Source organism: Leptonychotes weddellii, chromosome 12 (assembly GCF_054177405.1).
Source record: "Leptonychotes weddellii isolate Sample4059 chromosome 12, ASM5417740v2, whole genome shotgun sequence".
In the NCBI taxonomy this organism is placed as follows: Eukaryota; Metazoa; Chordata; class Mammalia; order Carnivora; family Phocidae; genus Leptonychotes; species Leptonychotes weddellii.
This window is the reverse complement of record NC_138380.1, coordinates 724,089-748,323: the sequence shown is the minus strand read 5'-3', so window position 1 is coordinate 748,323 and position 24,235 is coordinate 724,089. Positions and strand designations below refer to the sequence as shown.

Sequence of the window (24,235 nt, the reverse complement as noted above, 5' to 3'; positions counted from 1 at the left end):
AAAAGGAACCTGATTCTCAATTTAGAGAAATGATTTATAAAGACGTGTCTGACAGGAAGGGGAGTGGGTTGCCTGCCCATGCATAAGGCCTCCTTTGGCTCATGCCCGAACCTCTGGGAGCTGGCACACACTCAGAGGACTGACCGCTGAACCTTCTTCCAGACCTGGATTCCCAAGACCCTTATGGCTCGCCGGTGAAGAGACGGTAGAACCATGCCTGCCGTCTGGGTGGTGTCTCCTTAACAGGCATCAGGCTGAGTCCCCGTCAGGGCCGAGCCTCTGGGAATGGCGGCCACACCAAGCTGCCCGTGAACGCAGGAGATGTGTCAGTTAGTAGAAAATCGTCTGTGATATTGCTGGTGGGCGTGTCCCAGGCAAGAGTTTTATGGGAAGAAAACACTGGAGAAAACTTAGGACCAACCTGCCCGTTTGAGAACACTGATGGGCGTCAGAGGCCCACTACACTTCCGGCACTTTCCTCCACCACCCTGGCCCGAGGTCTCCGTGCTCCAGCCCTGCAACCTTCTCCCTCCACTCATGTTCCGTTATTCCATGGCTCTCTGTTCACGGCTCCCGGCTAACGTCATCTAGCACGACGGACCTGCTCTGCCCCAGGGCTGCTCTCCGCAAATCAACCGCTCTTCCCAGCAGCCCTCAGGGTGCCGTCGCAGAGGCGAGGCAGCCGCCCAGGCGCCGCTGGTGTGCAGTCCCCCACCCCCGACAGCCGGCCCCGTGGCCCATCTTCACCCCTCCAGGCTGAGGAGCAAATGGGGACCGAAGCTCTGCTAGAGCAGCAGACCTTCCGGGTGCTTCTGTGCAGGACGGCGGGGCTCTTGATGGTCCATGCACAAGCTGGATGAGGACAGTGGTGTCACTGTCTCCAGCCCACAGCTCAGCCTCCACAGGAGCCCGCCTCTCCAAAGCCAGTCTGGTCACTCAGATGTCCTTCCACAGGACTACACCCCAAACATGAGGGTGTCTGTAAGAGAGGCGCACCCGGAGAGCCACGTGCTCTTACGCGTTTCTTGATCAGACGTACAATGCGGGTTCTCCTTTGCTGAGACAAACGTCTCCCTTGGCTGCAAATTCACCTTCCGTGTGCTAGCCCTTCTGAACTCGAAACACCTCTAAAATCACTCTTGGAGGACAGGGATGGCCGTCCTGACCTTCAGCCAGTCTTGGAGGGTCCATCCAGGGTGTGAAGAGGGGGAGAAGGTAAACAGCAGAGGACGAGGCGGCGCTGTGTCCATCAGAAAGCATAAGAGACAGAAGAGTGCAAAGCTAAGCCCCACGGGGAGGACGTGTGTCAGTGAGGAGATCACACGGGACATGGGTCCCACTCCTTCTCCTTCTTAGGGGACAAACAGATACAGACGTCCTTTTTCTTTTAAGACTGGCATCAGACTCTTGTCAATTAATAGCTGATCTATTAAGGCTTAAGCTGAGATCTGGTGAAGTCTTGCCCTAGAGAATCCCAAATTATCAATTAATCTGATAACAGAGGCAGAAATCTCAATCTCTCTCTATAGAGGGAGGGAGCATAATCTCGTAGTGACAAAGAGTAAGAATTATTGACACAAAGCCAGGTTATCCGCATCATATACCTTTCATCCAATTGAGGCAGCAAAAGAAAAAGGGAAATGAGCCACAATAACGATTTTTTTCTCTGACCCATGCTTGTAGCAAACATTCAAGTCCCAAAGGTCTGGCCCAGGAGAGCTCTACAGGAAAGTAAACTCTGAAGGCAAAGAAAAACCCGCCCCTAACAGGGGCCTCGTTTTCTTGTAACAGGGTAAGAGAAAATGCTAATGCAACAGGCCTTTCACACAACGTGGTCACTTTCCTCGGAGAGTCACCCCGAGGCAGAGGACGGTCACGCGGACTGCCCTGCTCTAAACGCACCGTGCTCTGTTGTTCACGGGGACACAAGGGTGCCACTTGGAAGAGACTTTCAAATGATGAGAACCCCTTTCCTGGGCCTGTTGTGGGGCATCCACCCTGCCTCGTGCTGCCGCTGAGACCCAGGACCCCAGAAGGAAGAGCGGCAGCGGTGTCTCCTTGCGAGCAACCTCACCGCACGCTGGGCACGAGCCCCTGCATCTCGGGCCCGCGTACCCCTGATGCCCTGGCGGCCGGAAAGAAGGCTCCCAAAGCAACTTGCATGGCACACACACGTGCACATGCACACAACACACAGATGAATACAGACAACACACATGTGCACACACAGGTGAATACAGACAACACACAGATGAATACAGACACTGCACACACGCACACACAGATACACAGATGATTACAGAGAACACACACGTGCACACACACACACAACACACAGATGAATACAGACACTGCACACACGCACACATACACAGATGAATACAGACAACACACATGTGCACACACAGATGATTACAGACAACACACATGTGCACATGCACACAACACACAGATGAATACAGACACTGCACACACGCACAGATACACAGATGAATACAGACAACACACATGTGCACACACAGATGAATACAGACACTGCAGACACGCACACACAGATACACACAGATGAATACAGACAACACGTGCACACGCACACAACATACAGATGAATACAGACACTGCACACACGCACACATACACAGATGAATACAGACAACACACATGCACACACAGATACACAGATGAATACAGACAACACACATGTGCACACACACAACACACAGATGAATACAGACAACACACATGTGCACACGCACACAATACACAGATGAATACAGACACCGCACACACAGATACACAGATGAATACAGACAACACACACGTGCACACACACACAACACACAGATGAATACAGACACTGCACACATGCACACACAGATACACAGATGAATACAGACAACACACACGCACACACAGATACACAGATGAATACAGACAACACACAGATGAATACAGACAACACACATGCACACACAGATACACAGATGAATATAGACAACACACATGTGCACACACACAACACACAGATGAATACAGACAACACACATGTGCACACACACAACACACAGATGAATACAGACACTGCACACATGCACACACAGATGAATACAGACAACACACACGTGCACACACACACACAACACAAGATGAATACAGACACTGCACACACGCACACAGATACACAGATGAATACAGACAACACACACGCACACACAGATACACAGATGAATACAGACAACACACATGTGCACACACACAACACACAGATGAATACAGAGACACTGCACACATGCACACACAGATGAATACAGACAACACACACGTGCACACACACAACACACAGATGAATACAGTCAACACACAGATGAATACAGACAACACACATGCACACACAGATACACAGATAAATACAGACAACACACACGTGCACGCACACACAACACACAGATGAATACAGACAACACACATGCACACACAGATACACAGATGAATACAGACACCGCATACACAGATACACAGATGAATACAGACAACACACACGTGCACACACAGATGAATACAGACAACACACATGTGCACACGCACACACAGATACACACAGATGATTACAGACAACACACGCAACACACAGATGAATGCACACAACACACACGCACACATAGATATACAGACAACACACACACGCACACACAACACATACACACCACACACAGAGACATAAACACACATATGCACACACAATGCAGCAATGTTTCCCAAGGGAGGGAAAAATCCACAAAAGGGCTTTGGACACGTGAGAATAAGGAATGGTTGTCAGAACGGTTTGCTGCACAAGGGAACTGAGGAGGTGTCTTGGCTTTGCTTCAACGGTGCGAGCTGTGTCCTCAGCAGGGTACACTGTTCAAGTCCCACGCGCGCTTCTCTGTAAGGCGTGATTCTAAAGACACACACCCACTGGGAGTTCCCACTCTAAAAAAAGGAGCCTGACAACAGACATGAATACATGGAGCCCACCATCCAGGCAAAGAGGTCAGAAATGGGAGGACACGTCTCAACAAAAAGTACTTGAGAAAACGGAGTCGGTATTTTGGTGCGGGCTTGAAGTGTCAGCTGCTGAGGACTTCTCTAAAAACACACATAAAAACACCATCGACAGCTCAAGAGTCTTACGTCTAAAGCTGGCTTTGATAGTGGTCTGAGCTCAAAATTAAATATTTTCCGCCCCATTGCGGTATACAGCTCCAGCTGCCTGATGCAATTTGCTATCTGCTGATGGATTCTGCCGGGAGGTGCGAGCGCAGAAAGACGGCGTGCAGACCCAGCATGAGGAATGGAGCGGCCCTTTCCACCCCGTGCGTAATCCCTGGGATGTGGGCAGCTTCCGAGCTACTGAGGAAGAACCGCCTGGACAGTGAACACTATAATGCAACGGCGGAACCCCACACATCTGCACACACACGCACGCACATGCACGTGCACAGCCAGATACGCTTTCTCTTTTGAAACACAGCTTCCATTCCTTCAGGAAAACGCGACATTTTTACAGAGCATAGTGTCAAAAGCCAGTCATTAGGGTGATGACCTGAAAATGGGGCTGACCACGTGCCCCCTGCTGGGTACACACTGTGGTAATGAGGCCCCTCGATATGTGCAGATCCGAAAGAAGAGAAGAAGGAGCATCCTATTACTATGCGCACGTCTCCCCCTCTGAAGGAGGACTCGTGTCCCGATACCTGGACTGCTTTGCTGTGAGGCAGACAAAACTGCTGGAGCCCCAGAGGCAGCACAGACACAGACCCCAGTCCCCCACGCCCCGGGGGCCGCTGCGTCCACGCACCCCGCAGTCTGGGCCGCAGGTGCAGCCAGGAGGGGTTTGCTCTGTAGAGAATCACCCTCGAGCTCAGGCTCCTAGGTCACAGCACCGGGTGACAGACGGCTGGCTCCCGGCTGCCCTCCTGCCCCCACGACACCAGGAACACCTCCTCCTGTGTCTCCGGGTTAAGACAGGCAAGAATGAAAGTGGCCCCCCTCCACCCACCCGACGGGCACCAGGAGAGAAAAACCAGAGCCTCTACTTACTCATCTCCGGTCACAATGTAGCCTTCCTCATCCTGGGAAGGCCTGACCTCCAGCTGCAGGCCTTCACTGGGGCGTCCCTGGGCTCCGGCTCCAAGGCGGGCATCTTCCTGCGAGGGCCCTGGAACCCAGGTCTGGAACTCGCCAAAGCCGCCCGCCCTGGGCTCTGAGGGAGGTAGCCCCTCCAGCCGCTCCTTGGAGTAGGTCTGACTCCTCACGTCCTCCACCCCAGCGCTCTCCTCCTCCCAAGCCGGGGGCATCCTGGGCGTCTCTGATTTCTTCATCTCCGTTTTGAAGGGCTCCATAAGAAGGGGGGTGGCAGGAAAGAGTCGGGACCCAGGATCCTGCAGGTGGTCCCCGAGTTGGAGGCTCAAACGACTGACCTGGCAGAAAAGAGGCTCAGTGAGGTGACGTTCAGGAGGAGTCGGTGGGCAGCCCCTGGCAGGGGATGGAGTAGCGCTCTCATGGCCATATTCAGAATCCCATCGGGATGGGACATGTTCAACCAAGGGGAGGACGAGGGCCTCACACATCAGCATCACTCAGCCAAGCATGTCTCTGTCTCTGTCTCATACACATACAACTTCCTGAAGAATCTGATTTTATAAACTCAGTGTAGGTGTTTCCCATCTATTTTTTTTTATTTTTTTTTAAGATTTTATTTATTTATTTGAGAGAGAGAGAGAGAGAGCAAGAGAGAGCACGAGTGGGGAGGAGAGGGAGAAGCAGGCTCCCTGCTGAGCAAAGAGCCAGATGCGGGGCTTGATCCCAGGACCCTGGGATCCTGACCTAGGCCAAAGGCAGCAGCTTAACCAACTGAGCCACCCATGCGCCCCCCCATCTATATTTTTAAAAAGAGCCCATGTGGGGGGTGCTTGGGGGGCTCAGTTGGTTGAGCGCCCGACTCTTGATTTTGGCTCAGGCCATGATCTCAGGGTTGTGAGATCGAGCCCTGGGGCGGGCTCTGTCCTCAGCAGGAAGTCTGCTTGAGATTCTCTCCCTCCCCCTCTACCCCTCCCCCCTGCTTGTGCATGCACTCTCTCATAAATAAAATCTTTAAAAACAAACAAAACAAAAACAAAAGCAATAACAGCCTATGTGGATTCTGAGACCCCCTTCCAGAAACAATGAGTGCCTGACGATAACCGTCCTACTTGCATTTACTGAGCTCTGACAGGGCCCGAGGGCTCTGTAGCAGACGCCCGACCTGAACGGACTCTCGGCGTCCTCACGACGCCCTGTGAGTCAGGAGCTCTCACCCTGCCCCCAGTCCCTCAGGGAAGTGGAGAGGCCAGGAGTGAGCAGACACGGGGACACGCACCTGCAGCCTCACAGCACCTAGGGGTCTGGGGTCCTCATAGCCAAGGCTTGCCCATCCTGACCCTGTCTCCTGGACAAGAGGGCCCTCAGAGCTACTTAATTGACATCTCGACAGATGAACATTATCTTACACACTCAGCACTGATTATCTGCCAGGCACTGTGCTCAGCGCTCTGCGCGCGCTCTCACTTAATTGCCACCTCAACCCGGGAGTGCAGTCCTAGTTTTATCTCTAGTCTGTAGGCTCTGGGGCTTACAGAGGTTAATAACGTGCCCGAGATCACTGACGGCAGATCCAGAATTTGAGTGCCATTCCCGCTGATGCCAGAGAGGCTGCCACTGGGCCACAGCGCCTCTGGAGACCCCAGCATTGCCTCCAAGGGAAGCCCCTGGTCCCTCCCCCTGCTTGCTGCTGGTGCCCAAGAAGGGGGGGCACGCCCAGGGCGCCTCCTACCGTGCAGGAGCAAGGGATTTCCCATTTCACCATGAAATTACATCTCCAATATTAGACTAGATGGCAAGACGAAGAGTGGATTTACTTCACGGTATCCAACACAAGATTTATAGGAAACTAAGGAAGGACTATAAAGGAAAATAATTATTCCCTTGTTGACTAGAAATTGTATGTGATTTTTCCTTGTGTGTTTTGAAATATTTAAAGAAAATGGTATCTTGATAAAAACATTTGCTCAAATTTGGATCCCGAGTGGTGATAGTACATGGCATTTCAGTTACCACGTACGGATGGAGCCCTGTCCTCAGGCTTTTAAAGGAAAGAGAATGGTGTTTTCACTTGAACTGTGCTCCATGAGAGGAGGAAACAAAAGATGTTAACAAATAAGAGCTCAGAAAATACAATACTCAGATGCCTTTTGGAAAAAATTGTTTGAGGGGCGCCTGGGTGGCTCAGTCGTTAAGCGTCTGCCTTCGGCTCAGGTCACGATCCCAGGGTCCTGGGATCGAGCCCCGCATCGGGCTCCCTGCTCCACGGGAAGCCTGCTTCTCCCTCTCACTCTCCCTCTGTGCTGTGTCTCTCTCAAATAAATAAATAAAATCTTAAAAAAAAAAAAAAGAAAAAATTGCTTGAAAATGTACCCCAAGTAACAGAGAAATGAATCAAAATTCAACTTGTTTAGGATGGAAAGGTGGGAGTATGAGAACCCTGGGGGTCTTCAGAGAACCCACGTGGGTTGGAGTGTGTGCCCCTGGAGACCCCACAGCCCTGGCTCTGGCTGTCGGCGTCCCTCCACTTTCTGAGACGTGTTCTTAGTGCCATGTCTCCCTCCCCATCTGAGACAGAGTACCCCCCCATTTCTGACGGGCAATTAAGAGAATTGTTAATGTTTTCTTTTGCTACTTGCTAACAGGCATTGAACCACAAGCCACTAAGATAATCCGGAAAGAGAAGTACTAACCAAAAAAACTTTTTTCCACTCCACAGAAAAAGGGTTTTGTAGAACCACATAATGCCACTGTCACTGCTTACGCACTGATTTTCTGCATCCTTAAGATCTGTACTAATGAGCAAAGGTCCTTAAACAGGAAAAGCCAGCAAACCAGTCCGTGAGGCGTGTTACCTGTGACGGAGCCCTTTTCCACACTGCCTTCCCGACCAGCGCTGTCCAACAGACCCTCCAGCAATGATGGAGACGTTCTCCATCTGTACCATCCAACCCACGTATTACAAAGGAAAACTTGAAATGTGGCTACTGCAACTGAGGAAGTGAATTTTTATCTACTTAATTTTAATGAATATAAACGTGGCCAGTGGCTACATGAGACAGTGCGGGTCTAAATGACCCAGGGCCTGTGAAGGTCTGTGCTAAATGAACCTCGGGAATCACACACAGAATGATCTCAAGGACATACACCAGTCCATATCCCAGGTAGGAAAATTCTAAGGAATATTAATTTTTTAATTTGTATTAACCATATTTTCCATATTTCTACAATGGTATTCCTATATAATCTGAAAATAGACATTAGTATATATCTAAATATACACCATTTTTTATGCTCTCTTTATACTTTTTCCCAATTTGGGGATTATCAGAGTTTTTCCAAACTTTTCTGAAAAAACAAACAAGCCAACAAACCTTTGTATTTTGTCTATGTTCCCAAACCATGAACAGAAAGATGACCGGGACAGCTCTAGATCTAAGGGGAACCAGACCCGCAGAGACGCCTCACCGTACCTCCTTGTAAACGCCACCTTCACCGTCCGGTCCCCGGTCATCTGTGAAAGACACAAGCACGATCAGAACCCTCGTTGAGACCCTCAACATAGGCGCTGCAGCACCCAAAACACCAGAGAGTCCTTGACAGAAGGTCAGGCAGTCAGGATGATGTCGGCCTAGTTTCTTCTAAAAAGTAAACCTTTTTGTTTATAGTACAATATTAGCGTTCTGTAAACGTCATGGAAGAGGAGGGGCGTCCCCGCTGAAGCCAGATGTGAGTTCAGTCATGAACGGCATCACCAGCCCCAGGGATCCGTGTGCTGTGCTCAGAGTTAGCTCACAGCAAGATCAACCCACGGTGCCGACAGCAGGTCCTGGCGACAGAAAAACAAAGGAAGGCGTCTCCACCAAACCACCTCAAGGTCAGATGTCCTCAGAGTTCACTGCCTTTCTAATTATCCTACCAGCAGTGCCCGACAGTGCAGAACTCGTGTACTCAGGAAGCCCAAATGCCCAGGCACCTTCTAGACCCCCTCACCCTCAGGGGGGCACCCATCTTCTCATTCACTGATGGCCCAACACAAAACCTCGTCCTGCTGGGCTCTGGGAGCCTCTTCTACATCCCGCCCTGCTTCCAGCTTCCAAGCAAGCCTCGGTCCCAGCCCACGCATCTTCTCACTTGTGTTCTGGGCACATACTTTTTGTGTGCCTACTGTGTGCAAGGCACTGAATTAGATGCTTTCATGCGGTTGCAGCGACTCTGAGAAGCAATCAGGCACAGATAAGGCCGTTCATCAGGGAAGCTGCTGTGTGTGCGTGTGCACACGCATGCACACGCGTGTGCACACACACACACTGGGGAGGTAGGGGGGAATCTCTGCTCTCTCCTTGGAGCAGCCTCAGAGGGTGGATGTGAGCCTCGAGCAGACATTCGAATGAAGCCTTTTCACTGTATTATTCAAATATTTGACTCCATTCACTTGCACAATCCAAACAAAAACACTTTCTATCACTCTTGTTTTTTTCTAACTCCGAACCTCAGCACAAAGAGCAATTTGCCTTTCAACATAATTGCTCTGGTAGGCTCAGCCTGTGAAGAAGGCTTTTAGAGGCAAAAGTTCAAACAGACAAAAACCGTTCCTACAAATCCGCGTCTCCTCAGCAGAAGGAACGTTTAACAGCCTGCTGAGCCGGGCCTCTGCACAGCTGCAGCCTCTTCACGCCCCACGAGCCCCACACGTACGTGACCCCGGGGCTGGGAGGCTCACCTGCCGTGCCGTCTCCACCCTGCTTGCCAGCATTGGCCTCTCGTGGCTTTCCTGCGGCTCCTTTCTCGGCTCCTTGAAGCTCCCCTTCTGCATCCACACCCCGCACGGAGGTAGCAATCACGTGGGCCATCTCGCCGAGGCCCAGGGGGCTCAGACCCTCCACAGGCTGCTTTCCCAGGTCCTTCAGGAGACTCCGGATAAGTGCTTCTGGGGTGCACACACAAAGGCAAGCACAGAGGACACCAAGGAGGAGCAGTCAGCACTGGAACGAGGAGGTAAACGAGCGATCCCAAACAGGGGCACCGTGGGCACCCAGAAGCTCAGCAGAGAAATGGGATTTAATGAGGAGCAGCAGAAGTTCAGTAAATGAAGAGCACAACATTTGTAATTTAAAAACTTACTGGATGAGCCTGGCAGCAGATTGGGCAATGGAGAGCAATGGGTTAGTGAATTTCAAGATAGATAACAGAAACTATTATTATCTTAAGAACAGGTGAAAAGGGGGCCCCTGGGTGGCTTAGTCAGTTGGGTGTCTGCCTTCAGCTCAGGTCATGATCTCAGGGTCCTGGGATCGAGCCCCACATCGGGCTCCCTGCTCGGCGGGAAGCCTGCTTCTCCCTCTGCTCCTACCCCCACTTGTGCTTTCTCTCTCTCTCTCTCTCAAATAAATGAAATCTTTATAAAAAAATTTTTAAAAAGATTTGAGATGGACTGAGCAGAAACTCGGTAACCTGCAGAACCACCCCAGGCATAACAGACTCCAAGTGGAGAGCAAGAAGGAAAAGGAAGAGAGAATGGGACCAAAAAACTAAAGGGAAACAAAAAAACCTCCAGAAATTCCCCCAAATTGCATTAACTTCGAAAAGTCAAGGCACCAAACCCCAAGAAGAACAAACACAAAGAGAACCACGCAGTGCCATCTCTTAGGAAGGTGAAGGTAACGCAGACCCCTAACCGCAGCCAGAGGCTAAGACACGCGTGAGGCGTGACGGACACAGGCAGTGGGCTGACCTCAAGCAGAAGAGGGCACGGGACTCACCGCGTGTCTTCTGAGAATGAGGTCTTTGACAGAATTTGTAATTATCGATTTGATAACACACATATGAATGACATATGTGAAGTGTTAAAAGAAAAAACATTTAATTTGGAAGTCTACGTCCAGTGAAAACATCCTTCTAGCCTGAAGGTGAGGGAAAGACATGTCCGTATTATAAAGGGGGCTAAGCTCATCGGCAGCCAGCGGACCCGCGTAAGACACGCCGGGAGGGTGACACCGGCTGGAAACACAGGCTGTAGGAAGTGCTGAAAAGCTCCCAGAGGGTGACTGTGTGGGTGCACCCGGACAACGGTCTCTCTCCTCCTCTTAGTGCCGCTAAAGGGCAGCTGACCGTTCGACGGGAAGAAGTCACCGCGTTTAATGCATGTCGAGGTAAACGGCCGGCACGGGAGGGTCACCAGCATGGGCTGGAGGGTTTATCTGCATTTTACGTGAGGTGTGTGCAGATCACTCCAAGTAGACTTAGTGCTGGGACCCGGCCTGGGGTGACGGGGATGTCCAATGGCGTGTCAGTTACGTGTACACACACGTCCACACTCACTTGTATACTTGGCGTCCATGCATCTCATGACAAATAGATCTCTCTCAGCAACAGGAATGTTTGATGGAGTCTTGTTGCTGACGTGGAGGGTGCCCCGACTTCTTTTTCCTGGGTATCGAAGGTGTCTGGTTCCTAAGTGGAGGTTTATGCAAGGTGGGTATCCTCGTGACTGCTCCCTGAGACCTGGACCAGTGAGAGTTCACACTCTGCCCACGGCCTCACTCAGGCAAGCCTTGAGCTGAGTGGGGGAGGGGGATTATTTTCTGCTTCTTGCAAATTAAGAAATTTGGGCTCTTCACATTTTTTAACATCTCCATCTTTGGGAGCTCTTGCTCACCAACAGGCACGAGAAGCTCTCAACACTCACGATTCAGCAGGCCCTACGCAGGTGCACAGAGAGAGCGGGTCAAGCCGCTCCGTGCTGTCAGCCAGGACCCAGCAGGGGAAGGCCCAGACTCCCCGAAACAGCTTCACCAAACTTACCACTCGTCTGAGGTAGTAATGTCTGTGCCATGTGGCTGCGGCTGGAAAGCTACGTGCGGAAGCCCCCGGTACACTGTGCACAGCGCACCCACCACCGGGCTCCACCTCTGAGTCATGCTGACGGAGCAGGACAGCCTCGCCTGGTCAAAGCGAGCTTTGTTCATAATAAAAGCCTGACGGGAGAGTTCGGAGCGATCCAGACTTACTGACTTTTCAAAGAGAAGCAGGTCGAGCCTCCTGTGAATTCCTCGAGTGGAAGAAAACGTACAGTCACGCTCACCTGTCCACCAAAGCTCGCTCTTTCAGGGGAGTCTTGCTCCACTGTCCTAAGGAAACTCATTTCTGAACATTGTGTGCCACGCCCCATGCTCTCCCACAGTCTCCTCCTTGCCAGGGAAGAGTCGCTGCCGTAATTCTTTTTTTTTTTTTTAAAGATTTTATTTATTTGACAGAGAGAGAGATAGCGAGAGCAGGAACACAAGCAGGGGGAGCGTGAGAGGGGAAGCAGGCTTCCCACTGAGCAGGGAGCCTGATGCGGGGCTCGATCCCAGGACCCCGGGATCATGACCTGAGCCGAAGGCAGACGCTTAACGACTGAGCCACCCAGGCGCCCTCGCTGCCGTAATTCTGATTTTGCTGCGTGAAGACACTTTCTGTCAATCTTTACTCAAGACTTCCTGTTGACGACCGAGGTCCCTTGTGGATCGACAACCCTTGGAGTCTCCATGGTACTTGTTCTGGAAACACAGCTGGAGGTGGAATTGGCACGATCGTCAGATGGGGTCCTTGAAAGTGGGGGGGACACTGAGCGTGTGGCATACGCCATCGACCCTCGTGGTCAGGACCGGACCTTACGGTCCTGCGGCAGCAGCAAAGCCCCGGTGAGGCCGACACTGAAGCCTGACAGCACCAACACAGGGCGGTGACGTCCCTGCACCACCCGGCCTCGGCTTCTCTATCAACCAGCTGTTCCTCATGCTCCGACGTGTGGCCTCACTGACCCTGGGGACACTGAGCTTCCCAGGAGTACCCACATCCTAGACACAGCAAACGCTGCTTTTCACATGCCAGCCAACCAATCCAGAGCCCACCACTTGTCACAGCTTCTACCGGGCCCCCACACGGCAGGCCACCATCCGCCGGCCCTAATCGTCCCAGGGCCTTGCCCCAGAGCCGCTGGAATTATGCCCGCTCACTAGCCCCTCGCCCGCTGGGCCCGCCTCACCTGCTCCTTCCTGAAGGGTCCCCTCTGTCCGCCTCACCACCAACCCGGTGCTTCCCTGTCTGGCCCTGGGCGTGGTCTCCTCCCGGGAACTATCTTCAGCAGTCTGGCCAAACCGGACTAAGAACAAAGCCTGCATCTGAAACCACTTGCTGCCACAGGGAATGCAGACCGAAGCCTGTTCTGTGGCTGTCTCCCCTCTGTCCCCAGAGCCTCTCACAGTCCCAAATGTTCAGTGACTGAATGCTTGACTTCAGGAACAACTTCCAGCACTAATTTCACTTCCTTATAAACAAAACATACCTAAAAATACAGAAAAGCTTGCCCGATGCAGAAGTGACAGGAAGCTGAAGACTTGAGCAATCCCACACAAACAGCAGCTGATGCTGGGCTGACAGAAGGTACGGGCTGTTTCACGGGAAAGATAAAGATGCGCTCTGGGATTGCAGATGCACACCTGTCGCAGCGACTGGGCTGTTCTGAAGAAATGTACTGTTCACTGCAGCTTTCAGAGGCAGAAGGAACTGTCCCGAACCTGTAACTGAGTCAGCGAGCAGCAAGCTGAGTACAGCTTTTCGTTTTGATTCCCACCAAACACCCTTCTCTTCTGATGCTTATCTTAGCAAGGTCTTGTGTCACCAGCCACTCCCATGGACCCCACGCTGACCACAAAGCTCTCATTCCTCTCAGGAAACAGATGGCACTGGGGGCTTCCGATTCGGAGTGCCCGCTGCACCCCGGGAAAGAAGGTGTACAGGAAACGCCCCAGAGGCATGCCAAGCCTTCCTCCTCTTGACAGGGCAGGGCCCCCTGCCCTCACACCAATACCGACGCGGAGCATCTGCTCTGAAAAGGCCCTTTCAGAAAAAGTCCACAGTGACCCGCGCTTGCCAAGTCCACTCCAGCAAGTCTTCCCTTTCATCACAGTGACAAAGAGAAACAATCCCAACAGAAATCGCGTCACAAAACAGCCCCCCCACTCACCACATGCAGACCTGACCATCCATGCGACACAAGGACAGAGGGACACAAGGAACAAGGTGTTGCGGGACCGGTGGGACAGCGGCTGGCCCAAAGGGAGGAAACAGTGAGCAGAGACCTCACCCAATGAGGCAGACAGGAGGACGGTGCCAGGCCGTGTCTGCTCTCTGTGCAGACCCGTTAGCGTAGGCATTGCCTGGCATCAGCCATGAACCCCACTGCTGTGGGCAGTGGCTTCTTGTCCACTTTCTCAAGCCAGATGATGCTAGAATCTACAGGGGCTTTCTCCTTTATTGGCTATCGTTGTGGCTGAGACTTTGGTTTCTAAGGACACATTTAAGATTCTCATCAGTTGCTGTGTCAGTCGAGCTGGCAAGCTGAATTCGCATGAAGAAAAGTTGACTTCTTTCCAGCGGGGCATGCCCTGCTGCCACTTAGGAGAAAGAGCACCACGTTGCATCCCAAACGTTGCTTCAGGAAGCCGAGGGTTGAAGGGGCTGCAAGCACACACCTGGGGCCCACACAGTTATGGATTCATCTCCCCACTAATACTGCCGGTGTGTGGTCTTGGGCAAGCCCCTTAATCTCACTGGTGCTCAATTCCCTTATGTGTCATGGGGACAAGTGAGACAGGCATGTGAATCACTTATCCAGTGGCAGGCATACCGTAAGTGCTTAACAACTGTGACTATTATCATGATGATGAGGTGATGGTCAGCAATCATTTACCCTCCATCGTTTTTCATCCCTTACAGTCCACCGTAAATACACAGGCTTGGATTTCCATGGTGAGTTCTGGCTATAGTTCAGCGTAATCCGTAAGCAAAGAGCAGAGAACATGCCACCTGTCCGTCAGGATGCTTAGTTGTGCCAGGTGACTACTGCCTCCCAGTTTGTTCAACATTCAATTTAAGATTATGCTTTCTGAGATGGTTCTTTGCCAGAGTATTAAGCCTCATTTTAAAGAAATGTTAACCTTGGTTATTAAAGTCAGGCCTCAGGCTCCATCCACCCACCCATACATCCACCTGCCCATCCACCCACCCACCCATCTACCCATCCATCCATCCATCCACCCACCCATCCATCCGTCCACCCATCTACGCATCCATAATCCAACCATCCATCCACCCACCCATCCATCCATCCACCCATCCATCCATCTACTCACCCACCCATCCATCATCCATCCATCCATCCACCCATCCATCCATCCACACATCCACCCACCTACCCATTCATCCAGCCATCTACTCACCCATCTATCCATCCATGCATCTACCCACCTATCCATCCACCCGTCCCACCCCATCCATCCACTCATCCACCCATCCAACCATTATCCATCCATCCACCCACTCATCCATCATCCATCCATCCAACCACCCATCCATCCATCCATCCACCCACCCACTCTCCCATTCACCCATCCATTCACCTATTCACCTCACTAACTGGTACTGGGTACTCACTGTGTTCAGAACCTAGAAATAGGAATCACTATTAGAAAGGATAGAGAATTAAAGGCATGGTTTGAGGCAGAGCTACAGTAGAATTCACACATACATATCAAAATGTTTTAGAAGCCAGAGAGACTTGACTACTGGATAGTATTAAGCAAACTCAACATATGGGACAGACCAACCATAAAAAACCTGCAAGAACATCAAATGACAGCACAACTCAAGAAGTCATTTCATTTTCCTCCTAAAACAGACAAGTATTTGAGCTGACATGCTTTTCAAACTGTCACTTATTACCCTATTTGTAGGCAAATGTCTTTCCTGAAATTCAACCAACCTCCAAACGTTAAATCTACTTGTAAATTACTCCCTACATTTTACCCTGAGAAATTAACAATTACGTTGATAAACTTAGATCTGACAAATGTCACTCATAAAACTTTTAAAATATAAAAATATAAAACTTAACTTTTGTTAAAAAAGTTTTTAAAATTCTTATTGTTTATAAATTTCTAATAAAGGCAACCCAATTAATTTACTGATTTTTTTAAAAAGATAAACCCAAATTATATCTTTAAAAAAATCTAACTGTATAATTTTGGGATCTGAATTACCCTGAGCAAAACTTTTTCATTAAAAATTTCAGGAATATATTTCAAATAGAAAATCAATAAAATACACGAAAAAATAACCTAGACTAAAAAGTAAAGGCAAGTCTTTGCTGTTTATTTCATCTCTAGCAGTATAAACACACCCACTTCAAGTGGCCTGCATTATTGCAACGATGGCGTAGAAGGTGAGAAAAGGCAAGCACCTAAAAGTAGAGGCCCTGCTGCAGGTGGCCAAGGCCTGTCACAGCATGGTGCTAATGCATGGTCCCCTTGGGGGGCCAGAGGGCCCCCAGACGTTTGCCAAGGCAGGGAATGTTTAACAAGTGTTGAATCAAAAATATGTTTCCGGTGAATGCAAACTTCACTAGAAAAATCACTGGACAAAAACATTCCATTCCTAAGCACCTTTGCTCCCAGTCTCTGTCAGACCACCCTCTCTTGCAGAGCTAAGGTGTCCATCCTAACGGGGCTCCACCACGTGGAATCCCTGCCCCACCCCACTCAGTGGGCAGAGGATGTCACTTACCTCCCCTGGGACAACATTTCAGACTAAGTTAAGCCTCTGAGTCAAGGTTTACTGTCTACCTCGGCAGAACGTTTCCTCTCAGAGCCCCAGTCTCCCAGCCTCCCACAGTCTCCAGACATAGGAATGCAACCTGATGGGATTATTGTGCTGAAACTACAATGTAAAGGGCCACAAGAACTATCACAGTGGTTATTCAGATCCTGGTTTGCAGCAAATTGGCCTTGGATGAAGCTGTGAAGCAGGCTAGATTCTCATGTCCCTGCCTGTGTATGGCAATGTTTGTATCCCTCACTGCCTTGTGCCATCTTCTGTGTAGGAGTCTGGGGTCTAGTCCTGTCCCCACATGTCCAAATGCCCCTCCCTTTTGCCCCCACATACCCCCACCCAGGCTGCTCTTTAGGCAGCCTCTCTGTGTTGCTCACAGTATGAGTGACTCATTCCAGGTCTTGTTAAAGTGATTGATAATCAGTGAGTGATTTATGCCTCCCAGAGGCTCTTGAATTTAAACAGAAGAGTTCAGGAGATCCTCTCTTTCCTCCCACTCCCACCCCATTCTTTCCTTCCTTCCTTGCACAATTTCTATGCACAGCTACTTTCCAGGTGCAGGAATAACGCAGTTAACAAAGCCCTGGCTTTCACGAAACATTCATCCATATCAGAAGAGAGAGAAAATAAGCAATTGAAAACACAAATACATAGAATGTCTGGTGCTGATAGGGGCTATGGATAAATAACCCAGTGTATGGAAGATGAGGGAGGTAGAAAGCCAATAATTTCCACTTGAAAGGTTTACTCTGAAAACAAAGTGTGTAGATTATCCACCACATCTCTAATAATCAATACAGTGAATGTGAAATTGTGCCCCTCTTCTAATAATCTGTTCCAACATCTAAGAACTCAGAGAAATTCTTATGGTTACCGTACATCTTTTTTATTCAGCTTCCTTCAGTCTATTCTCATTATCTGGAGAAGAACAGGAATAGATCACCACAGGATAAAACTCATGTTCTTTAAGATAAAGATCAGAGAACAGAGGAGACTTTCCGTGGGTCTCTTAGAATGCCTATAGTAAGAAATATCTACCTTCAAAATGGAATAATAAAATATAATTCCTAAAATTGTCTCCTCTCATCCAAAAAAGAAACTTTTCAGGTTTCATTAGTAAAAAATAACTTTAAAAAAATTATTTTCACAACAACAAACCTTCAGTATGCAATGGTAGTTTCAAAGCGGCTAACTAGCTTACGATGAGAACAATTAACACATGTCAGAAATCATCTCCCATGCCACCACTGTAAACCACACTGAGTTATCTCAAAGGCACTCACTGTCAATCATGTGAAGATGAACATAAATCAAGAGATCCTTTTTAAAAAGTCCAGCTAGCCCTGGTGGATTGAAGAGGCACCACGGCACAGAGCACAATCAAATACCACGTGCATCAAAGTGGAACATTCTTTTGTTCCATCAACTGCACCATATAATTCTGAGACCCGGGCAGCTTATAATGACATTTTAAGTAGCTTTCAATGCTCCAAGTGGGCTCTAGCAGAGCAATTACACAAATGTCAGGACATCAAATATGTAAGGCCTGGAGAAGATCAACTCACAAGCACAACTGCTGCAAGCCTGACCTACAGAAATTATATGTCTTAATAGGGTCCCCCAGACAAAATGTTATAAGCTTTAGAGAATAAGCAATGTGCAGATAACCTCACTACAAAACTGCTTTAACAAGGATGATGTGGTTCATGTATAACAGCTTTTGCTCTTAAATGTCTTTATCACAATGCATATATGAAAGCACACAATTTAGCCATGTCCAAACACACATCATCATCATCATCATCTCTACCATCATCATCATTACTACTGTCATCACGATCATCATGATCCTCACCACCACCACCACCACCATCACCATCATCACAACCATCATCACCATCATCACCATCACCATCACCATCATGACCATCACCACCATCACCACATCATCATCATCACCATCATCACCACCACCATCACCACATCATCATCATCACCATCATCACCATCACCATCACCATCATGACCATCACCACCATCACCACATCATCATCATCACCATCATCACCATCATCACCATCATCATCACCATCATCACCATCACCATCACCATCATCACCATCACCACCATCATCACCATAATTATCACCATCATCAACACCAGCACCATCACCACCAGCACCATCATCATTGTCATCACCCAGTCTCTCTAGTACATGTAATACTGAGACAAAGAACAAAAAAAAAAAAAATGAAATTAGGTTTGGCATTAATTTTGTCACTTCAGTTGGTGGTGGGGTTGACAGATTGCTTTCAAAAGGATGCTTCATTGAAATTCCCATTAACATGAATCTTCATACTCAAAATGTTAACTGACCAACTTATGACAAGGAGAGGTGGCCTGGACATGTGCCAGATGGCAAATGTCAGACTAGAATATAAAACTTTCCAGAGATGGCCAAGAATAGTAACTGAATTTCTTCTACATTCACCAAATAGGCTAAACCAGCAGAGCATTTGGATCCCAGTCGTAGAAATACCCTCTGAATGGCAAGAGTTTTCGAACTCCCTCTTAGTAGCCAAGTTCTATCTGGTGGAAGACCAGGTGTGCATGGTCAATACTTACCTGTAGCTAAGAACTCCACTTACACTCACATCCAAACCAATCACTGTCCACAGTGCCCTGGGAACTCAAGACCCCAGCTCCACTCTGTGGGGGCCACAGATATCCTCACATCTCACAGGAAAGAGGCCTCTGACCCTTCAGCTCTTTCCCGAGACCCACTCTATGCCTTTGGAAGGCAAAAATTACCAGAATCAGTGGTCTCCACTAACCCAGAATTTTCAAGGTGGAAATGTGGCAGGAAGATGACATTATACGTGAGGGTGGCAGGCAGCAAGGAGAGTGTGCTTGTTCTGTGTTGTTCCAGGAGGCCTTCCTGGTGGAAAGTGATAGTAATAATGGTTGCAGTAAGTTATCTTTAGGTGCCCTACCCACTCTCCATCTAAAAGAGGCAAATTTCAACTCATTACTACTCTATGTAAAAAACTTTCTAGAAAACACATCAGGCTTCTTATGGAATGGACCTCCCAGGGAAGCAATGAGGTCACAGGTACTTAAGGGAAGGCTGAAAGTTCATCTGCCAGAGATGCTGTTAAAGATACTTGTCATGTGGGGGCAGACTGCATGACTCCCCAGGTTCCTTTCAAATCTGAACAGTGACTCTTTGCTGGGGCAGAAGTCAAGGAAAGTGGTCTCCAAGGCAAGGAGGAAGGCATGGGACTGGGGCAATGCAGAGTTAGGCTCCCTGATCACATACAGCTGCTTTCCCTGCACAGCTGAGCAACACATTCAGGTGCATCTACTTCAGGGACGCTGGGCAGGTGGGGTGAGATCAGAAGGCAAAACAAGAGGAGTCATTTTCCTGCTGTGTAAGCCACAGACTGATACCCAGAGACTCCCCTGTCCTGCTCCTGCTTCTCCTTCACCCTGGGAAAGAGCAGACTACTTGCTGAGCCCACAGCATGGTGATGAGCTACAATAAAGGCTTTAAGCATTTTATACCAATGTGGGACTAAATTTCACTGAAAGGAGAGGTATCTTGATAACACAAGTGTCTTCTTTCTCATGTTCTAGAAGGTGCTCATATACCCCAGGGAAGGGCATGAAGCCAGGATGAAGAATTTATTGACAGTTCCTCATGGGGCAGGCTCTGAGAGGCAGCCTCTTTACTCCAGTGACTAAGTGCTCAATTTGGCCCTGTTTTTTTTTTTTTTTTTTTAACCAAAAGTGTTTAGTGCAACACTGGCCTTCACTCAAATGTGAATGGACTTTTTTCAAAAATGAAAAAGGCAGCAATGCTTCCTTTCAAGTGAAAATGACCCCAAAATGTGGGCATATGTTCTCCAGGACAATAGAAGCAGTTGAATCTGGTTTTTCAATATTATAATCTATCATGGTCACCATGAAAAGTCCTGGCTCAGTGCCCTCCTGAGATTGGGGGAAGCAGGGTATGCTCTTTGCTCCATATGAGTTTTTGGGCTGGGACTCCCACCATCAGCATAAATGGGAAAGTAAACAACATAGCTGGCAAACGCAGGACTTCATAACCATGGGAAGTTCGAACAGGAAGAGGCCCAAAACACACTTATCACAACACTCTTATCGTGAACGAGGGAAGAGAATAAGAAAGGCTATATAACTGGCTGGTGCTCAGTAGGTGTTCTGCAAATGAGTGAATTCATGGGTAAACTTGCTAAGATTCACATAGTTAGAAAACTGCACAGCCAGTAGTTAAAGAAAGTGCTTTAGACTTCCACCCTAGTAAACATTCCATATCAGTACAACAGAATCCATTTTAGTACAGATGGTGGGGGAGGGGTGTGTGGAGAATACTCATTACCTTGGCCATTCAACCTATAATAGAGTAAGATACTTGAATAGGAAAAACAACAAGGTGTGTTGGGGAAGAAACTGGCATATGAAATACCTAGGCCAAAAGTTAGCAGAGCAATAATATGAATTAAATTCTCCTACTTCCTACTCCAGGCTCCACAAGGTGTGGAGTCAAGATGATAAAAAATTCCAACAGATTGGTTAGACGTTTTGTTTCCTGTTTGGTTTGGTTTTGAATGTTATCAGTGAGCAAGAATTAGATTGGGAGCTTCTACCGGTGGCATACTGCATATTATTTGTCATTAGCTCTAGTTAACTATCTAGAAAATTGTGTATGATGCATCATCCCCTCAGGTGGTTTCCATAATTATTTACTTGTCATCATTGAGACTTGAGTTTAAAGAAGGACTTCAGCCAAAACATTTACAAGATCTACATGAAGAAAACTACAAAACTCTGACAAGAGAAATCAAAGAACTCAATAAATGGAGAGATATTCCATGTTCATGGATAGGAAAACTCAAAATTGTTAAGATATCAGTTCTTCCCAACTTGATCTATAATTGAATGCAATCTCAATCAAAATCCCAGCAAGTTATTTTGTGGATATTGACAAACTGATCCTAAAGTTTATATGGAGAAGCAAAAGACCCAGAATAGCCAATCCAATATTGAAAGAGAAGAAAAAGGTTGGAGGACTGACACTACTCGATTTCAAGAGTTACTATAAAGCTAGAGAAATCAAAACAGTATGGTACTGGTAAATGAACAGACATAGAGATCTGGAGAGCCCAAAAACAGATCCACATAAGAATAGTCAACTGATCTTTGACAAAGTAGCAAAGGCAATAAAATGGAGCAAAGACAGTCTTTTCAGCAAATGTTGCTGGAACAACTGGACATCCACATGCAAAAAAGTAAATCTAGACACAGACCTTCATGCTTCACAAAAATTAACTCAAAATGTATCAAAGCCTAACTGTACAACACAAAAATATAAAACTCCTAGATCCAGCAACCACACTCCTTAGCATTTACCCCAGGGAGCTGAAAACTTATGTCCATACAAACACCTGAACATGGATGTTTATATTATAGCAGCTTTCTTCATAACTGCCAAAATTTGGAGGCAACCAAGATGTCCTTCAGTAGGTTAATGGATAAATTAAACTCTTGTACATCCAGATGATGGAATATTATTCAGTGCTAAAAAGAAATGAGCTGTCAAGCCATGAAAATACATGGAAGCACCTTAAATGCATATTACTAAGTGAAAGAAGCCAATCTGAAAAGACTGCACACTGTGTGATTCCAGTTCTAAGACATTCTGGACAAGGCAAAACTATGGAGACAGAAAAGATCAGTGGTTGAGGATTGGGAGGGGGAGGGATGAACAGGGGGAGCACAAAGGACTTTTAGAGCAGTGAAACTACTTTGTATGATCCTATCATGATAAATACATGTCAGTGTACATTTGTCCAAACCCACAGAATGTAAAATACCAAGAATGAACCCTAACTAAACCCTAAACTATAGTGATAATGATCTGTCAGTGCAGGCTCTTCAGTTGTAACAAATTTAACACTCTGGTGGGGGATATTGTTTATGGGGGAGTCTCTGCATGTGTGAGGGCAAAAGGTATATAGGAAATCTCTATACATTCCACTTAATTTTTCTGTGAACCTAAAACTGTTGTAAAAATAGTCTATTAAAAAAAGGAAAAAGAGTGACTTTAGGCTTCGTCAAAACTCAGTGACCACTGAGCCTGGGGAAAACTACAATCAAGGTTCCATGTTCTGAAAAGATTCATGCATGAGGATGTTAATCATGGTATTATGTGAAGAGCAAAGATCATTAAACAATATATATTTTAATAGATACGCAGTTGACCTTTGAACAATGCAGCTTAGGACTGTGCAGGTCCACTTATACATGGATTTTTTATAGTACAGAGTACTGTAAATGTATTTTCTCTTCCTTACGGTTTTCTTAAATAATGTTTCTTTTTTTCTAGCTTACTTTATTGCAAAAATATGTAAAAAAAAATAGTATGTAATATACAGAACATATAAAATATGTGTTAATCAACGGTTTATGTTATCAGTAAAACAGTAAGCTCTTAGTAGTTAAGGTTTTGAGGAGTCAAAAGTTATGTGCAGATTTTCAACCACTCAGAGGGCTGGCACCCCTAATCCCCACATTGTTCAAGGGTCAACTGCATAAATACAGAACTAATTTAAATGTATTATGGTACATACATATATAGACTATTATGCTCCCATAAAAACTGTAATGGAAATGCATTTAATGATGCAGCAAAATGCTAACAATATATGCAATGAGACAAGCATGCTCCAAGCTCATTAACTGCACAACGGAGCAGTGATATGAAGGACACTGCATCTTCCAGCAAGGAAGCAGGTCCAGAGATACTGATACACAGGGACATCCAAACTAACCAAAGTTCAAAGGGCAAGCTCCAATATCTTTCAACACTGGGATCCCATTTGTAAAAACACAGACGTATCGGTGCATGTAGGGATCGTTGGTTTTGGGTGGGAAATCTGAAGGACACATAGACAGTGTGGCAGTTTACCTCTGAGTGTGGAGCAGTCATAAAAGGACTGGCTATGGGCAAGGAAACTTCAGATTTCCCCTTGTACGTGCTGTACTATTTGGATCTTTCTAAAATATGCATATTATAATTTTATGATGTAAAAGTTAATTTAGAAATTTAAATATATCATAGCAGCAACATTCACAATAGCCAAAAGGTAGAAGCAGCCCAAGTGTCCATCAACAGACGGACAAAGTATGGTGTTATCCATACAACAGAATTTCACTCAGCCTTAAAAAGGAAGGAAATTCTCACACCTGCTACAACATGGAAGCACCCTGAGGACATTATACTAAGTGAGATAAAACTGTCACAAAAGAACAAATACTGTGTGATTCCACTTCTATGAGGTCTCCAGAGTCACCCAACCCATAGAAACAGAAAGTAGAGGGTGGATGCCCAGGACTGGGGGAGGGAGATGGGGACTTAGTGTTTAACGGGGACAGAGTCTC

The 24,235-nt window shown here is 47.6% G+C and overlaps 1 protein-coding gene across 1 annotated transcript in view; it reads right to left on the bottom strand.

Moving 5' to 3' along the window:
• PTPRN2 (protein tyrosine phosphatase receptor type N2) overlaps positions 1 to 24,235 on the bottom strand; it is a 715,790-nt gene that overhangs the window by 411,944 nt on the left and 279,611 nt on the right. Inside the window, exons 7-9 of the mRNA XM_081800880.1 lie at positions 9,842 to 10,048; positions 8,592 to 8,632; positions 5,080 to 5,459 (exon numbers count right to left, since the gene is read on the bottom strand). Coding sequence (XP_081657006.1) covers positions 5,080 to 5,459; positions 8,592 to 8,632; positions 9,842 to 10,048 — 628 coding nt within the window. The remainder of the gene's footprint in view (positions 1 to 5,079; positions 5,460 to 8,591; positions 8,633 to 9,841; positions 10,049 to 24,235) is intronic.